Raw genomic sequence first — 14,901 nt, forward strand, 5'->3', positions numbered from 1 at the left:
CACAAAGATGAAGAAACAGAATGTAGCCAGCTCCCCAGAAACACCCCTCACAATCTCTTCTCCGTTAGGGTAGCCACATTTGCACTTGGGGCCGTCATTTCCCTGCTTCTCTTAAGTCACGGTATTCCTGTTCTGTGGCCCCATCCCTGCGGGGGCTTCCTAGGTGAGGGGTGACTCTTCCCTGCAAGTCTGGGTGACGGTGCTGTTGCGGCGATGGGACACACGGGGGCGCAGGGTTCAAGCCGGCTCTTACCTGTGTGTGGGTGGGACGCGGGGAATCCAGAGCCTGGGAAGCAGGTTGGGGGGCTTCCTTCTAACGGAGCCCCAGCCAGTTTCTTTGGTCTGGGAACTTGTGGTCCCCGGCCGGGTGTGGGGGCCCGATCCCTCTCTACCAGGAACTTCCTTGTGGCCCAGCCAGCTGCTGTGAAGCCTGTAAAATACTATACAGTTGGCAAAATATTACTGTTATATATACTGTTATTATGAAACAGTAAGCTCCTACTGTATGCTTGCTCAGCCTTGTAACTCAAGGCAGTTCACATTCATTTTCTTTTTTTTTTTAAGTTTATTTTTGAGAGAGAGTGAGCAGAGAAGGGGCAGAGAGACAGAATCCCAAGCAAGCTCCATACCATCAACAAGGAGCCAGATACAGGGCTCAAACTCACCGCTCATGAGATCATGACCTGAGCCAGAATCCACTCTGAACTGATTGAGCCACCCAGGTGCCCCTCACATTCGTTTTCTTATTTAGTGCTCTTGCCCTAGGAGGTAGGAACTAATCTCTCCGCAGGGAAACATCCAGACATAAAGCGACCTGCTTATGATAGCACAGCTTTTGAGTGGCAGAGCAGGGTAGAGCCCTCCTTTTCCTTACTTCACCGCCCACGCTCTTAGCGACTATCTGTACTTAACTTCATATTATAGTCCTTCCACACAGTGAAATATCCATCGGAAGTATATTTTCAAATTTAAAGAAATATTTATTTTTAGGTCATTGCATATTAGGCTTTCAAGACTGGGCAGCTGGAAGAGGCCCTGGGACCCAGACTCCTGCAGGAGGGGCTGGCAGCTGGAGAGGGGCCTGCCTGCTTCCCCAGGCCTCCTGGGGACAAGCTTGGGGCCTTTAACAAGGATCCAGACTGAGTCACTGGGGCTGTGGCTGCCAGAGATGCAAATTCAAGGGGAGGGTGGGCGGAGGTGGGTGGGGATGCGGCCCCTAGAGACGCTCTAGGTCCAAGGACCTAATCCGGGGGACCAGGCCCTCCTTTGCTGGGCCACACACTGGAGCGTTCGCTGAAGGCACCACAACGGGCTGGGAACTCTAACCTGTTAGAAAACTGGGGGATGGGTGGTCAACAAGTAAACCAATAACTAGAGGAGAGAATTTCAGAAGTTAAGTGTAATAATAAGGAAACCAGATGGGAAAGGAGATGCGACGCGCTGGGGAGCGTTCTTGAGAGGGTGGCCCGGAAGTGTGACTCCATCCCGCCCCCACAGTTAAACGGATAAAAGGTCCCCTCCGTGAAGGCGCACCCCCGAGCCGCGCCAGTGTTAGGGACCAGCGCTTGCTCCGCCGGGGCTCCCTGCTAAGAACTCCAAGGGGATCCCTCCCATGTGAACCTCTAGCTCGGTGCGGGAAGCTTCATCAGCTCAGTTTTTGCAGGTGGCTGATCCGAAGCTCAGAAAGGCCCCGTGGGTCCCCAAGGTCGTTCGGCCAGGGAGGGGCGGAGGTAGGGTGGAGTTGAGCTCAAATCTCAAATCCAAAGAATACTTCCGGCTGCCTCGGAGGTGGCCGAGGCCGGCCTGGTGGGCTTCCCGGGGGGTGGGGACGATGTCCGGCCTCCCGGTGCGGTGCACGACACGCAGGAAGGAGCCAGCGAGCCCAGGGCACCCCACCCGGCTGGGACCCGCAGAGCGCAGGCACTTCCCGTCCCGTCCGGAGTGACCCCCTCCTGAGGCGCCTCTGAGGCCAACTGCAAAGACCGCCTCTTTTAGAATATAATTAACTAAGCCAGACCAGCGACGGCCGTGGGTGCAGGACTGGGGTCTGGAGCTGCGTCCCCAGCCCGGGACCCGAACGGGACAACTCCACGCCCCAGCTCCCACCACGCGCCACGCCGCATCAGCGAGATTGCACCGCGACGCAGCCTCCGCCCCTGTTAGCGCCGAGACGTCGCGCCTGCGCACTGAGACGGCACGACCTGAGGTGCCGGAGAGGGCGCGGGGACGCGCACGCCGGGACGTCGGGGGCGGAGCCTCTGAGCCTGGGAGCCTCTGATGGGCTGCATCGGGGAGGGGCGGGGTAAGAGGCGTTCCTGGGCGGGGCCTCGAGGCCGGTTTGGAATTTTTGGCGCGAGCCGGCTCTGCGCGCGTTCACGGGCCGTTCCCCTCCGAGAGTCCTCCCGCCGGGCGTGGGGAGCCGTCGACTGCAGACCCCCGACCGCCTGACTGCGCCGGGGGCTTCCGCGGCCTCTGCCGATCCGGAATCTGGGACCTCTCTGGGCCGCGCCCCGCCCACCCGTCAAGGTGAGCCCAGACTGGGTCCTGAGGGCCGTCTGCCGGCACTTCCTCCCGGCAGCCCCTGCCCCCCTGACAGCCCCTGCCGCGGTCAGCCTCACCCGCTCCCGGTCCCAGCCCCCAGCCCCAACCCCACCGACGGCCCCGCCCCGTCCCGCCGGGTCGGGCCCTGCCCGCGGCGGCCCCGCCCACTGCCTCGCGGTTCCTGGTGACTGCCACCGCCCTCCCGGCCTTCCTCGGTGACTACGCCCTCCCCCCCCATACGGGTCCCTCCCCGGGAAAAGCCCTACCCACCTTTCATCTGCAGCCCCTCCCCCGAGGCAGCCGGCCTATTCAGCTGTTCGCCAGGCTTCGCCCACGGCCACGGAGGTGAATCGGCTGTGGCCCTGTCCCGGAGGAACTCACAGTCTAGCGCGGCAGACCGTGGTCAGCGATGTGTCCGGCCCAGTGAGCGGGTGAGGCCCCCGAAAGGTCCAGAGGCCACCCAGGCCTGGCCTGGTCAGGGCCACCCAGGATTCTCCCTCCCCTGTCCCATCATCCCCAAAGCTGTGTGGCCAGGGCGGTGGTGCTAGAATGAAATGACACTGGGGTCGCCCGAGAACTGGTTTAAGATGCTCCAGGTGTCTGGAGTGGCGCCTGGGTGTCTCAGTCAGTTAAGTGTGTGCCTTTGACTCAACTCAGGTCACGATCTCACAGTTCGTGGGTTCGAGTCACCTGTCAGGCTGTGTGTTGCCAGCTGGGAACCTGGAGCTGCTTCGGATTGTGTGTCTCCCTCTCTGCTCCTGCCCTGTTGGTGCTGCTCTGTCTCTCTTTCTCCAAATAATAAACATATTTTTTAATGTTTATTTCGGGGACAGAAGATCTGAAGCCGGCTCTGCGCTGACAGCACAGAGCCTACGTGGGGGCTTGAACTCGTGAACCATGAGGTCATGACCCGAACTGAAGTCAGACCCTTAACGGGCTGAGCCACCCAAGTGCCCCTCCATTAAATTTTTGTTTTTAAATAAAATTTAAAAAATGCAGATGCCTGGTGTCTCCAAATATGCTAGGACTGGGCCTGGAGGCTGTACTTGTAACCAGCAGGGGGTTCTGACACCCTGGTTCTGCACTTTGAGAAACCCTGAGATGGGAATCCTGAGGTGAATACCGGCCGAGGAAGGGTCCCCAGGGGATGTCGGATGGGGGTCCCTCCCCTACCCCTCACTGCCCCAGCGACAGACTCCAGAGGACTGCTCCCTCAGGTGTCTGTTCCCCATTCACTCCCTGCTTCTTTTGATACACTGTGGCTTCCTCTCAAAATTGGACTCCTCCTCTCTTGTTTTCTTGTTTTTGTTTCTATAATAACATTATGGCAACACACAGCCCTCTCTCTCCCAACACACACCCTCAGGACCACCGCACTTTGGGTGTGTTCTTTCAATTACTGCTCAGAGCATTATTATATTTTACTTATCATGTAACAGCATTTATTTTGGTTTTCTCAAAATTTCTTTAAAAGTTTATTTTGAGAGAGAGCATGTTCGAATGGGGGCGGGGAGAGAGAGAGAATCCCAAGCAAGCTCTGCACGGTCAGTGCCAAGTCCAATGCGGGGCTCAGCTCAAACCCACAAACCATAAGATCATGACCTGAGCTGACACCAAGAGTCAGAGGCTTAAGCGACTGAGCCACCCAGGCGCCCTATTTAGGCCACCTTTAATTTCTTTAAGCGGCTGAAGGAAGAGTGGATGGAAAGCAAGTGTATATGCATAATGTTGGCTACGGCGACCCTCTTATTTGTCACTTCTGGTTCTCTTCGTTTGTCCCTGCGACTCGAGTTACCATCTGGTGTCACTTTCCAGTCCAATGTAATTTTGTTCCCACCCACTTCTTTTGGGCTCTTATTTGTAAGTGTGTTAGGTCTATACGTTCAGTGCCCAGTGTACAATTGCATGCTATCGTCCACTTACTTTTTATATCGGCTAAGAGAGGAGATATGTATTTAACCGTCTTTTGTATGACATACCAGTGCTTTGCTGCTTCGTGTCGATTCAGATTACTGTTAGGGATCACGTGCTTTTGGTCTTGAGAACTTCCTTTAGTTTTTCTTACAAAGCAGGTCTGCTAGCAGTGAATTCTTTCTGTTTTTACCTGGGAAATGTCTTTATTTTGCCTTTAGTTTTGGAAGATAGTTTTGTTGGATATGGGATTCTTGGTTGACAGATGTTTCCCCCAACACTTTGAATAGGCCACCCGCTACCTCCTGGCCTTCCTTGTTTCTGCTGAGAAGTCAGCAGTTAATCTTAGGGGAGGTTGTAAGCGATGAGGCCTTTTTCTCTTACCGCTTTCAAGACTGCGTCCTTGGTTTTGGTTTTCAGCATTTTAAAACGGTGTGTCTGTGTGTGGGTCTCTCCATTCGTCCTCCCTGATGCTCCTTGAGCTCCTTGGCAGTGTTCGTGTGTTTTTCTTAGGACGGGGAGGTTTTTTTTGTGAATCACATTGGGGCAGTTTTCATCTATGATGTCTTAGCATATTTTTCTTGCTCCTCCCCTTCTTTCCTCTGCTGCACCTTGTACACGCGTTGGTGCACCCAGTGGTGTCCTGCGTTTCTCCAAGGCTTGGTTCCCTTTTCTTCATTCTTTTTCCTCTCTGTTCTTCAGACTGCATGATCTCTCTTGATCTATCTCCAGGTTCACGAATCATTCTGCCATTTCACATGTACTGTTGAACCCCTCTGATGAATCTTTTCATTTTAGCTCTTGCACCTTTCAACTCCACAACTTCCCTTTGGTTCTTTCTATAATTTCTATCTCAGTATCAATGTTCTTCATTTGCTGAAATGTGGTCATCATGCTTCACTTACTCTTTTCAGCGTGGCTTCCTTTAGTCCTTTGAACATATTTATAGTGAGTACTGTGACGTTTTTGTTAAATTTCACATCCGGTCCCTCTCAGGTACTTTCTTTTGTCTGGTTTTCTCCTGTGTGGGGGTCACATTTTCCTATGGCTGTGGATATCTTGTAATTTTTTTTTTTTTTTGAAAACTGGACATTTTAGACAATGTTATAGCAACTGGCCTTACTGGCTTCTTCCCCGCCTGGAGGATTATGACTCGTTTGCTTGTTTATTTTTTAGCGACTGGCTGGGCCATTGTCGCGATGTCTCTTTCCCCTGCAGCGTGAAGCCTGGGATGCCGCTCCTCAGAGGGCCCAGCCTTGGGCATGTGCACGGTCACCTTTGAGTGACAGGGGTTGTACGGGCCTCTCTTTGTCCATCCCCGTCCTTAGCTGTTGGGCTCCACCCATTGTGGGCTGATCGTTCTGTTGTTTTGCTCAGTGCCTAGGGCATGGATTGCTCCGCAGACTGATCTAATTAATTTGGGGCTCCTTTGACAAGGTAGCTTTTGAATTCAGTGTTTGAGGTTTGTTTTGACCCCAGTAAGGCTCTTGTCCCCAGTTCTGTCTGGGAAAGTAGCCGGGCTGTGGGGCACTTGTTGCACTCATGGAGGTACCAAGCTTCCTCCTATTTGCTTACCATCAAAACCTCCAGAGTCTTTGAGAGTGTCTTTAGGCTTGAACTTCCCACACATCGTTTCAAATAGCGTGCGTGCGTGTGTGTGTGTGTGTGTGTGTGTGTGTGTGTGTGTATTTTTTAGGGAGAGCTTCAGAATTTCTCTCCGATTGCCTGCTTGTCTGTAGACTGAATCCCTGGGCCAGAGCTCTGGAGCTAAGGGCAGCGACACAGGTGCCTGTCTGGGTGACACTGCTGCCTCAGGGTGGGAACAGTAGCCTCTGGCCTTCTCGGCTGGCCTTTCCCGGTGGGGGACCTCCTGCTGGGGTCGGAGTGGCTGGGCCCCAGTGTCCCTAGCCCTCCTGCCAGATAGGGCTTTTGCCCCGCTGCACTCACCTGGAACTTGGGCCTCCCTTCGTGGCCGGAGGCGGTGGTCTGCTGAGTGAGTGCTGGCCCCACAGCTGTGAGAACGAAGACAGGAGAGAAACTGGGATTTCAGATCTTTGTTTTCACGTTCGAATTAGAGATAAGGGATGGTGGGCCTGCATCAATATTTCCACCTTACGATTTTGGAAGAGGGTGCGTATCCTAAGGCCAAACAGCTGGCTGTGATGGGGCAGGGATATACTTGTGGGGTCCCCGGCTCCAGAGCCCTTCTCAGCCAACCTGTGCTGGACTGCGCAGTCTCCAGGACATGGCCTTGGGGTTTGTGGTTTATGCTTCTCTGGCCTCCAAGGTACAGATGACTGCATGCAGGCCTATGTATACTTGTCCTCTGCCTCTCCCTGCAGGTGCGCGTCCCTGTGGCCTCCATGTTTAAAGCGGAACGTGTGTGCAGAGTGGACGCACCTCTCTTCCGAAGCCTCTTCGGGGCCACAAGACCAGGCACTGTTTGAGCGGACACACCGCTCTGTCCTGTGCACCTCAGGGCCTCCTGTGCTGGCCATGCCTGTGCCCACAGAGGGCGCCCCTCCGCCCCTGAGTGGCACCCCCGTTCCAGTCCCAGCCTACTTCCGCCACGCGGAACCTGGCTTCTCCCTCAAGAGGCCTGGAGGGCTCAGTCGGAGCCTCCCGCCCCGGCCCCCTGCCAAGGGCAGCGTCCCCATCAGCCGCCTCTTCCCTCCTCGGACCCCGGGCTGGCACCAGCCCCAGCCCCGGAGGGTGACATTCCAAGGCAAAGCCTCTGAGACGCTTCAGAGCCCCTCCTATGACCCGAGCCGGCCAGAGTCCTTCTTCCAACAGAGTTTCCAGAGGCTTGGCCGCTTGGGCCACGGCTCCTATGGAGAGGTCTTCAAGGTGAGTGGGGTGACAATTCCTCGGGCCTGCTACTGCCACCACCCCTGCCTGGAGGGGACGGTGTCCTGGGCAGCCCACTCCCCTTTCCTCCCCTGAGAGCCTGCTTCTCCTGGGCTGATCTGATTTGGCTGCTTTCTCCTTCCCCCTACTTAGGCCCTCCGCGCCCCTCAGTACACACTCCCCCCTTGTGCAGGGCCTGGCACGCCTCACAGTGGCTCCTGGCTGCCTCTTTCTCCCGCCCCAGAGCAGCCTCCTCTGCGTGGCGCACACCCCACGCCCCATCAGCTCTCAGGCCAGCAGGTGCTCCCGCTACACCCTTCATGTCAGCTTTTTATTTCTCCTTAAAATATATTTCCCCTTTATACTTCCTCTACAACGGTAGTCTTCCTTATGTAAGTACTACCTGGAGACAATTTTGTTGTTAAGAAGCACAAATAACGCGGCCCCTAGACTGGTTCTTCCTGGAGGAAACCGCTGTGCCTCTCGGGTGGGTGTCCTTCCTTCCGGATCTTTTTCTCTACGTCTCCACAGGGTTGACCAGATACGGACAGACTCTTTTTGTCTCCCGCACAGTGGGTCGTGCTGGCCACGTGTTCGTGTAGCCAGATTTTTCCACGTGGCCTCGTGCCCCGAGGCCCTCTTGGGGCGATACGTAGAGCTCTCAGAGTGGCCCGTCCAGCTCTGCTGCCGCGCACGTGGGCTCCGAGGCGGATGCCGTGCTCCGCCTTCCATAGTGTGAAGTCCTAACAGGGGCCGCCAGACCGGCCTCCTGTCCCACTCGCGGGTGCCACCTCCCTTCCAGGTGCGCTCTAAGGAAGACGGCCGGCTCTATGCAGTGAAGCGCTCTATGTCGCCCTTCCGGGGCCCTAAGGACCGGGCCCGCAAGCTGGCCGAGGTCGGTGGCCACGAGAGGGCGGGGCAGCACCCGCGCTGTGTGCGGCTGGAGCGAGCCTGGGAGGAGGGCGGCATCCTGTACCTGCAGACGGAGCTGTGTGGGCCCAGCCTGCAACAGCACTGCGAGGCCCGGGGCGCCGGCCTGCCCGAGGCCCAGGTCTGGGGCTACCTGCGGGACACCCTGCTTGCCCTGGCTCACCTGCACGGCCGAGGCCTGGTCCACCTTGACGTCAAGCCCGCCAACATCTTCCTGGGGCCCCGGGGCCGCTGCAAGCTGGGTGACTTTGGGCTGCTGGTGGAGCTGGGCGCATCTGGAACCGGTGAGGCCCAGGAGGGAGACCCCCGCTACATGGCCCCTGAGCTGCTCCGGGGCTCCTACGGGACGGCGGCCGACGTGTTCAGGTGAGGGCCGGGAGGCGGGAGGCCCTCGGCGGGCTTGGAGGGCGGGGGACGTGCAGCCAGCCGAGGGAGGGAAGTGCCACCCTAGCCCCAAGTCAGGAAGCCTCGGGCCGGGACGTCCCGCCCGGAGGGGGTGGAGGCCCGTCCTGCACTGGAGGCGTCTCTGCAGAGGCAGACTGTGGGCAGCGGACCCTCCGGCCCCTCTACATGGATCCCCTGTTTCCTCACCTCGCCCCCACAGCAGGGACAATTGCTCCACTTACAGGGGACGGACACAGTGGGGCCGAAGGACTTGCACAGAGTCCACTTAGCAAGCGGGGAAGCTAGGGCTGGCCCGGGCAGTGGGTTCCGTCGTCCAGGCGGGTGACCGCCGCTCTGCCTCTAACGGCCGTATCCAGCCTTGGCGGCAGAACGATGGTGGTGACGTCAGCACCCGCGTTGCCTGTGCAGTGACGGGTGCCAGGAGGACTCACCAGGTGGTGAGGGGGCTCTGTGATATGGGCCTTTTCGGGACCCCCAGCCCCTCCCTCCCCACTTCCCTGGCTCGTGGTGGAAGACAGCAGCCCCTCTCCACCCTCTTCTTGGGCAGCCTGGAGCTCTGGGGTCTGGGCCCCAGGGCCAACCCTGCCCCTCTTCTGTCACCGCCCCCACCCTTCCCAGTCTGGGCCTCACCATCCTGGAAGTGGCATGCAACATGGAGCTGCCCCATGGCGGGGAGGGCTGGCAGCAGCTGCGCCAGGGCTATCTGCCCCCGGAGTTCACTGCCGGTAAGTGGAGGGCAAGGACGGGAAGGAACGTGCGGCCCCAGGGAGGCCGGGCTCACGTCTGGGGCCCCTGGGCTCAGAGCTGTCACCCCTGACACGGCCCCGCCCTGTGCACAGGCCTGTCTTCTGAGCTGCGTTCTGTCCTCACCATGATGCTGGAGCCTGACCCCAAGCTGCGGGCCACAGCCGAGTCCCTGCTGGCCCTGCCCATGCTCAGGCAGCCTCAGCCTTGGAACGTTCTGTGGTATATGGCCGCCGAGGCCCTCAGTCGAGGGTGGGCACTGTGGCAGGTAAGGTGGGTGACCGTGACAGGGTGCCCAGCCGTGCCCCCCGGCCCCAGGGCCTGCCCTGCCTCCCTTGTCCCTGTCCCCTCAGGCCCTGCTTGCCCTGCTGTGCTGGCTCTGGCACGGGCTGGCTCACCCCGCCAGATGGCTGCAGCCCCAGAGCCCACCAGCCACCCCGCCCGGCTCGCCACCCTGCAGCCTCCTCCTGGACAGCAGCCTCTCCAGCAACTGGGATGACGACAGCATAGGGTGGGTGAGAGCTGAGGACGCCGGGGGTGGGGGAAAGGGGCAGTCAGCACAGCCAGGCCGCAGCCCCGTGAGGATTCGTGGTGAACAGGAACCCTCCCCCAAGCCTGCCCCCCGCCCCCCCCGCCCCCCCCCCCGCCATCGTACCCTGGGAAGGGAGCCAAGGCCAGTGGGGGTGCGGCCTGGCCCAGCTTGAATGCGGCGGTCTCCTCCAAGCTCAGTGCAGGGACCACGCAGAGCAGAGCAGAACCGGCAACCTCACGCCTGGGGCGCTGCCTCACGAGGGAGCAGCGCGAGGGCCACGGCCGCCGCCACGGTAGGGCTGCGGTGCCCACAGGTGAGGTGCTGTCCGTCCTCTCTGGGAACACAGTCCCCAGAGCCTGGGGAGCCCGAGCCCCGGGAAATTCCTTGGTCCTAGGTACCTGGCGGCCAAGTGAGAGGCTGTAATTAAGAAACCGCTTGGGGCAGTCCTCAGGAGGAATCACGCCATTAACCCCTTTTTAAGGAAATGTCACCCATCGCAGTGGGGACGCTTTATAGCAGACATGAGGTACCAGATAGGCTTCCTTTGTCAGAAGTTCATTTGTCAGCCAGCTGTCAAAACCCACATGTTCTAAAAAGGAACAGAGGTGGCCTTTGAGTGGTCAGATGGCCTTTAAAAGTTGTGAAAGTGCTTTTTTCAAAGGGCACCATGCTCTCACTGCTCCCGACTGGGGCCCCTGCCCATGTCAGGAGCCTGGGGTCTGCACAGGGCAAGGGTTGACCTTGCTGTGGCCCCCTCCCCATGCGCTCCCCACCCCTGACACCTTACTTGTCTGGCCCACCTGTGCAGGCTCTCGCTCTCTCCAGAGGCTGTCCTGGCCAGGGCTGTCGGGAACACCTCTACCCCCCGCAGTGGCTCCCCTGCCCCCCGGAGCAGGTACACACTGAGGTGAGCAGGCCCAGAGTCCAGCGGGTGGGAGGTGGTGGCTTTCAGATCCTGAGTGTCATTTGTCTCTCTTCCCCCCACCCCAGGGAGGCCCTGGACCTAAGTGACATTGACTCTGAGCCCCCTCGGGGCTCCTTCCCCTCCTTTGAACCTCGGAACCTCCTCAGCCTGTTTGAGGACTCACTGGGCCCAGCGTGAGTCCACAGGCCAGCCTTGGTGTTTTTAACCTTTTAGCCACCACCCCCTCCCCATTCCTCCTGGAGGCTGGGGTCCCTCTGGCAACTCCAGGGGTTCCTTCTGCCTGCCGTGTCTAATAAAAGGTATTTGAATCTTGGGAGCACCCAAGCTTGCTTGTGTGGCAACGGCTCTTCCTGCCCCATTTATTGATGCTGCCCGGGATCTGCGACCCTGGGATGGGCCGTGGCTGAGCCCTGATGCAGGGCCCCAGGCCAGCACACTGGAGCTAGGAGCATGCGCTGTGTGGACCAGAGACTGCCTGAGCAGGCACGTCCCCGGCGTGTTGATCGAGCCATCAGAGTATGGCAGTCAGGGTGGAGGGCGGGCCCTCAGCCCACTCAGGTCGTCATGTCTCTGTGCTCGGATGCAGCAGCTGCAGCCCCCCTCCTACCCCTTGGTCCTGGGATAAGGGGCTGCTCTTGTGGTCCAAACCCCTCACTCCACAGTCTCTGGACAGAAAGGAGAAGGCGAAGGTGAGCCTCAGGCTGCTGGGAGGGCTGGCACGCAGAGCAGACACAGGTCAGGAAATAGGGCTGAGGGCCGGGCAAGGCACCCATGAGGTACCTTATGTGTGGGGCAGGGTGGAATGACAGCTCTGGGCCGGTAGAATTCTGTCACAGCAAGACGTGACCCCAGAGTCCCTCTGGCCATACCCTCATAGGTCACAGAAGATAAACTGAGGTCCAGGAAGGAAAGGTTTCCTTCTGGTCTCCACAGTACCCTGAAAGAAGGCGAGGAGGGGAAGCCGAGCTCCGAGGTGTGGGTAGAAGAGGCTGGTCCTCGTCCACAGGGAAGAACGGACAAACAGATGAGGCTCCCAGCTGGCAAGTCCCGTTTGCTGGAAGCATCCGGGGAGTCAGCCCCTTGCACACCAGCAGAAGGAGCGAAGCATGATACTCTTGGTCCTAGAAGACCTTGGAGAGGCCGGCGTAGTGGGCGCCAGGTGGCTCAGTCCGGGGGGCAGGCGTGGCGGGCGGCCCAGAGCAGGTCGGGCACGACGCCCGCGTGCAGCTGGAGGATGGAGCCCACGCTGAGCAGGTGCATGATCTGGTGCGAGTTGCCCCAGTAATCAAAGCGGCCGGGTCCCCAGCGCTCCGGCAGGCGGGCCACGTTCACCAGCCCCCCGAGCAGTGCCAGCGCGTCCATACGCAGGTAGCAGGGCAGGGAGCCCGGAGCCCCAGAGCCCAGGCCCACTCCTCGGGCCCCGAACACCAGGAGGCGGGCGGCAGCCTGCCAACCAAAGGCGCGGAGCCGGGCGCCGGTGGAGGGAGCGGTGAGGGCCCGCCAGCCAGCCACGCCCGACAGCACGGTGTAGCCCACCAGGGCGGCTGGGCGCAGCCAGGGCCTACAGGCCAGGGTGCAGTGGATGATGGGCAGAGCCCCTGCACGGAGGAGAGATACAGGAGAAGGCATGTCAGTCCGGGGGACTGCCTGCCCTTTCCACCCAGGGCTCCCGTGAGTGTCCCCTGCCTCTTCCCACCCCCCCCCGCCCCCCCAGCGCCCATCCTTCAAGCCTACCCGCCCCGTCCTTTAGCTCACCGAGGGTGTTGACAAGGCAGACCCCACACATATCCAGGGCAAGGAGCCGAGTGTACACAGGGCTGCCCCCTTGGTGGCACATGAAGAGATGATAGAGCACAGAGCCTGTGGGCGGGGCCAGGCAGGCCACACAGTGTGTGCCCCACAGCCAGCCATCCTTGCCCAGCTGCCCCCAAGGCGTGGTCATCGGCAGCAGTACCAGGAAGCCTAGGAGGGCCAGCCCTGGGAGAGGGAGACAACGATCCATCACAAAGCTTCAGCCAGAGGACAGGTCCTGTCCTCAGGGAGTCTGCGGTCTAGAGATAACACAAGGGATGAGGCAAGACAGATCGTGACAATGCCGCTAGCACACTATCTGACAGAGGCAGGCCCCGCGCCTTCCGTGACTTCCGTGACTTGGCAGAGCTCTCAAGACGCCGGGGGAGTAGACACCATTATCCAGTCCACCCTTCCAGGTGAAGAAACCGAGTAACCGCCCCAGGGGACCCCGGCAAGGAAGGGGTGGGAGCAGAACAGAACCTGGGCACTCTTAACCCCAAGCTGCTCTCACCCCTAGGCCACATGACCTCCCCAGAGCGCAGGAGCCCCAATCCCCTAAACTCTGTTGTGTTGGCAGAACCCAGAAGGAGGCATGGCCTCAAGCGGAATTCTGAACGGAACATGTGGGCAGTGGTACCAGATCCCAGGGCCACTTAGCTTGCTTCTTTCAACCCCTGTGTCTTCTCTGTAAGTGACCAAACGAGGAGGCTTTGGGCCTTTCTGTCTTCCGGAAAGAAGCAAAGCCAGGCAGGGGAGAGGGGCTGAGAGGAGCTTGTTCCAGCTCCCCAGGCAGCGCTGCCTGCACTCCATTTCTCTCAGTCCCAACCAGGGTGATTCCTACACCCTTCCCTAGGCACTCTGGCATCGCCCTCACAGGGTCAAAGACTGGCACAGCGGACCGGGGCTGTGGCTGCACACTCGGCAAGGTCTGGCCAGGCCACAGTCCCCCCGTAAGGCAGGCACCCAGGTTGGGCCCAGCCTGTTCGGGGCCCCTCTCCTGGCCGGGGCAGCCCAAGGACGGGCAGGGCTGTGTCAGCAGAGCAGGGCCGCGGAGGAGGGGCCCCGAGCCTGGGGCGGGGGGTGGGGGGGGGGGTGGAGGAAGGAAGGAGCCGCCACCAGGCGGAGCCCCGTGTGGCTGGGCTGCTCCGGGCCGAGGGTGGCAGGGCAATTGCGTGGGGAGGGGCTGGGGCCTGGTTTCTTTTCCTCTCCTAATCGAAGTCCACACCCCATCTCCTGGACCAGTGCTGGCGGGGGAGGTGCCCCAGACACAGGGATTATGAAGGGGATCGGACACCAGACTCCTCCCCGGGGCTCAGAGGGATTAAGCGGACTTGGTCCCTTATGCTGCTTCCTTCGCCTGCCCGGGGGCCCCCGCCCGGGGAGCGGAAGGACAGTTCCGTCTGGGACAATGGCAGCTTTGTCACCACGGCTCCTGGCCGTGCCAGGGCCCAGGCAGACCGGGACCTGAGCACTGGGGCGCTCCTCGGCCTTCCGGCCCCGGCCCGGCGCGGGCAGGGCTACCGCGGGTGTGGGATGCGGGGCGCGGCTCACCGTGCGTGTAGATGTTGCCCAGCTCGTTGTGCAAGTAGAAGAGGCTGCGTAGACAGCCCGAGCCGCTGCTGGCCGGCCGGTAGCCCGTCAGCACGAACTTGTTGAACTGCAGGTGCGGTGGCGAGCTGGCCCAGTCCAGCAGGCGCGGCCCGGCCAGGAACGCCATGGCCCGGCCCGGCGCGGGCGGCCCGCGCTCCCCTCGGCCCCCGGCTTCCTCAGTGCGGCCACAGCGCGCCGAGACTCATCCCGGTGCCCGCCCGCCGCCCAGCGCTGCGTCCGCGCACGCGCCGGGCGGGGGTCCCGGCCCGCGCCCCTCCCGCGCTGCGCACGCGCGGGCCCGGCGCCCCCACGCTGGGGCGGAGGCTGGGGACGCGCGGGGCGCCCGGGCGCAGTGAGACCGGTCCCGCTGGGGAAGGCGCGCCGCAGGGACAGCTCGCGGAGGCGGCAGCGGTCAGTCGTCCCTTCGCAGCCGGGAGGACGGGCGCGGCCGGACGCTGGTGGGGACGCCAGGCTCCGCCCCAGCAGCTCGCCCCCGCCATCCCGCCGGCGTTTCGCGCGCGGTACTCGTGACGTCGACGCTGCGAGGGCCAATGGGCGAGGCTGGCGGGGAAGCCCCACCCACGCCCGCCCAGACTTTAGCGTGATTACCATAATATATGCGCTCCCAGCCTCATTTGCATGGGGTAGCTGTGGGCTTGGGATCCGACGTTCTGGGTCCCAG

The 14,901-nt window shown here is 60.6% G+C and overlaps 2 protein-coding genes across 11 annotated transcripts; one reads left to right on the plus strand and one right to left on the minus strand.

Moving 5' to 3' along the window:
- Positions 1–1,319: 1,319 nt before the first annotated feature.
- On the plus strand, positions 1,320–11,148 carry PKMYT1 (protein kinase, membrane associated tyrosine/threonine 1). Of its 10 annotated transcripts, none has more exons than XM_060648228.3 (9): positions 2,312–2,526; positions 2,825–2,972; positions 6,795–7,299; positions 8,102–8,595; positions 9,253–9,359; positions 9,474–9,646; positions 9,732–9,889; positions 10,103–10,223; positions 10,719–11,148. In XM_060648228.3, the coding sequence occupies exons 3-9, from the start codon at positions 6,949–6,951 to the stop codon at positions 11,010–11,012; spliced, it is 1,698 nt and encodes a 565-aa protein (XP_060504211.3). In that variant the 5' UTR covers positions 2,312–2,526; positions 2,825–2,972; positions 6,795–6,948; the 3' UTR covers positions 11,013–11,148. The 10 variants fall into 10 exon arrangements, with proteins under 10 accessions (XP_060504210.3, XP_060504213.3, XP_060504211.3 ...); XM_078440194.2 differs by lacking the exons at positions 2,312–2,526; positions 2,825–2,972 and adding an exon at positions 2,997–3,656 and having other exon boundaries at positions 10,719–10,805; positions 10,901–11,148; XM_078440195.2 differs by lacking the exons at positions 2,312–2,526; positions 2,825–2,972 and adding an exon at positions 2,997–3,656 and having other exon boundaries at positions 10,108–10,223; positions 10,719–10,805; positions 10,901–11,148.
- Positions 11,149–11,161: 13 nt separating this feature from the next.
- PAQR4 (progestin and adipoQ receptor family member 4) lies at positions 11,162–14,721 on the minus strand. Its single transcript, XM_060648235.3, has 3 exons — positions 14,181–14,721; positions 12,591–12,812; positions 11,162–12,433 (listed from the first exon to the last, which is right to left on the minus strand). Exons 1-3 carry the CDS (start codon positions 14,344–14,346, stop codon positions 12,000–12,002), a joined length of 822 nt encoding a protein of 273 aa, XP_060504218.1. The 5' UTR covers positions 14,347–14,721; the 3' UTR covers positions 11,162–11,999.
- Positions 14,722–14,901: the final 180 nt, after the last annotated feature.

Source organism: Panthera onca, chromosome E3 (assembly GCF_046562875.1).
Source record: "Panthera onca isolate mPanOnc1 chromosome E3, mPanOnc1 haplotype 2, whole genome shotgun sequence".
NCBI classification, from domain to species: Eukaryota; Metazoa; Chordata; class Mammalia; order Carnivora; family Felidae; genus Panthera; species Panthera onca.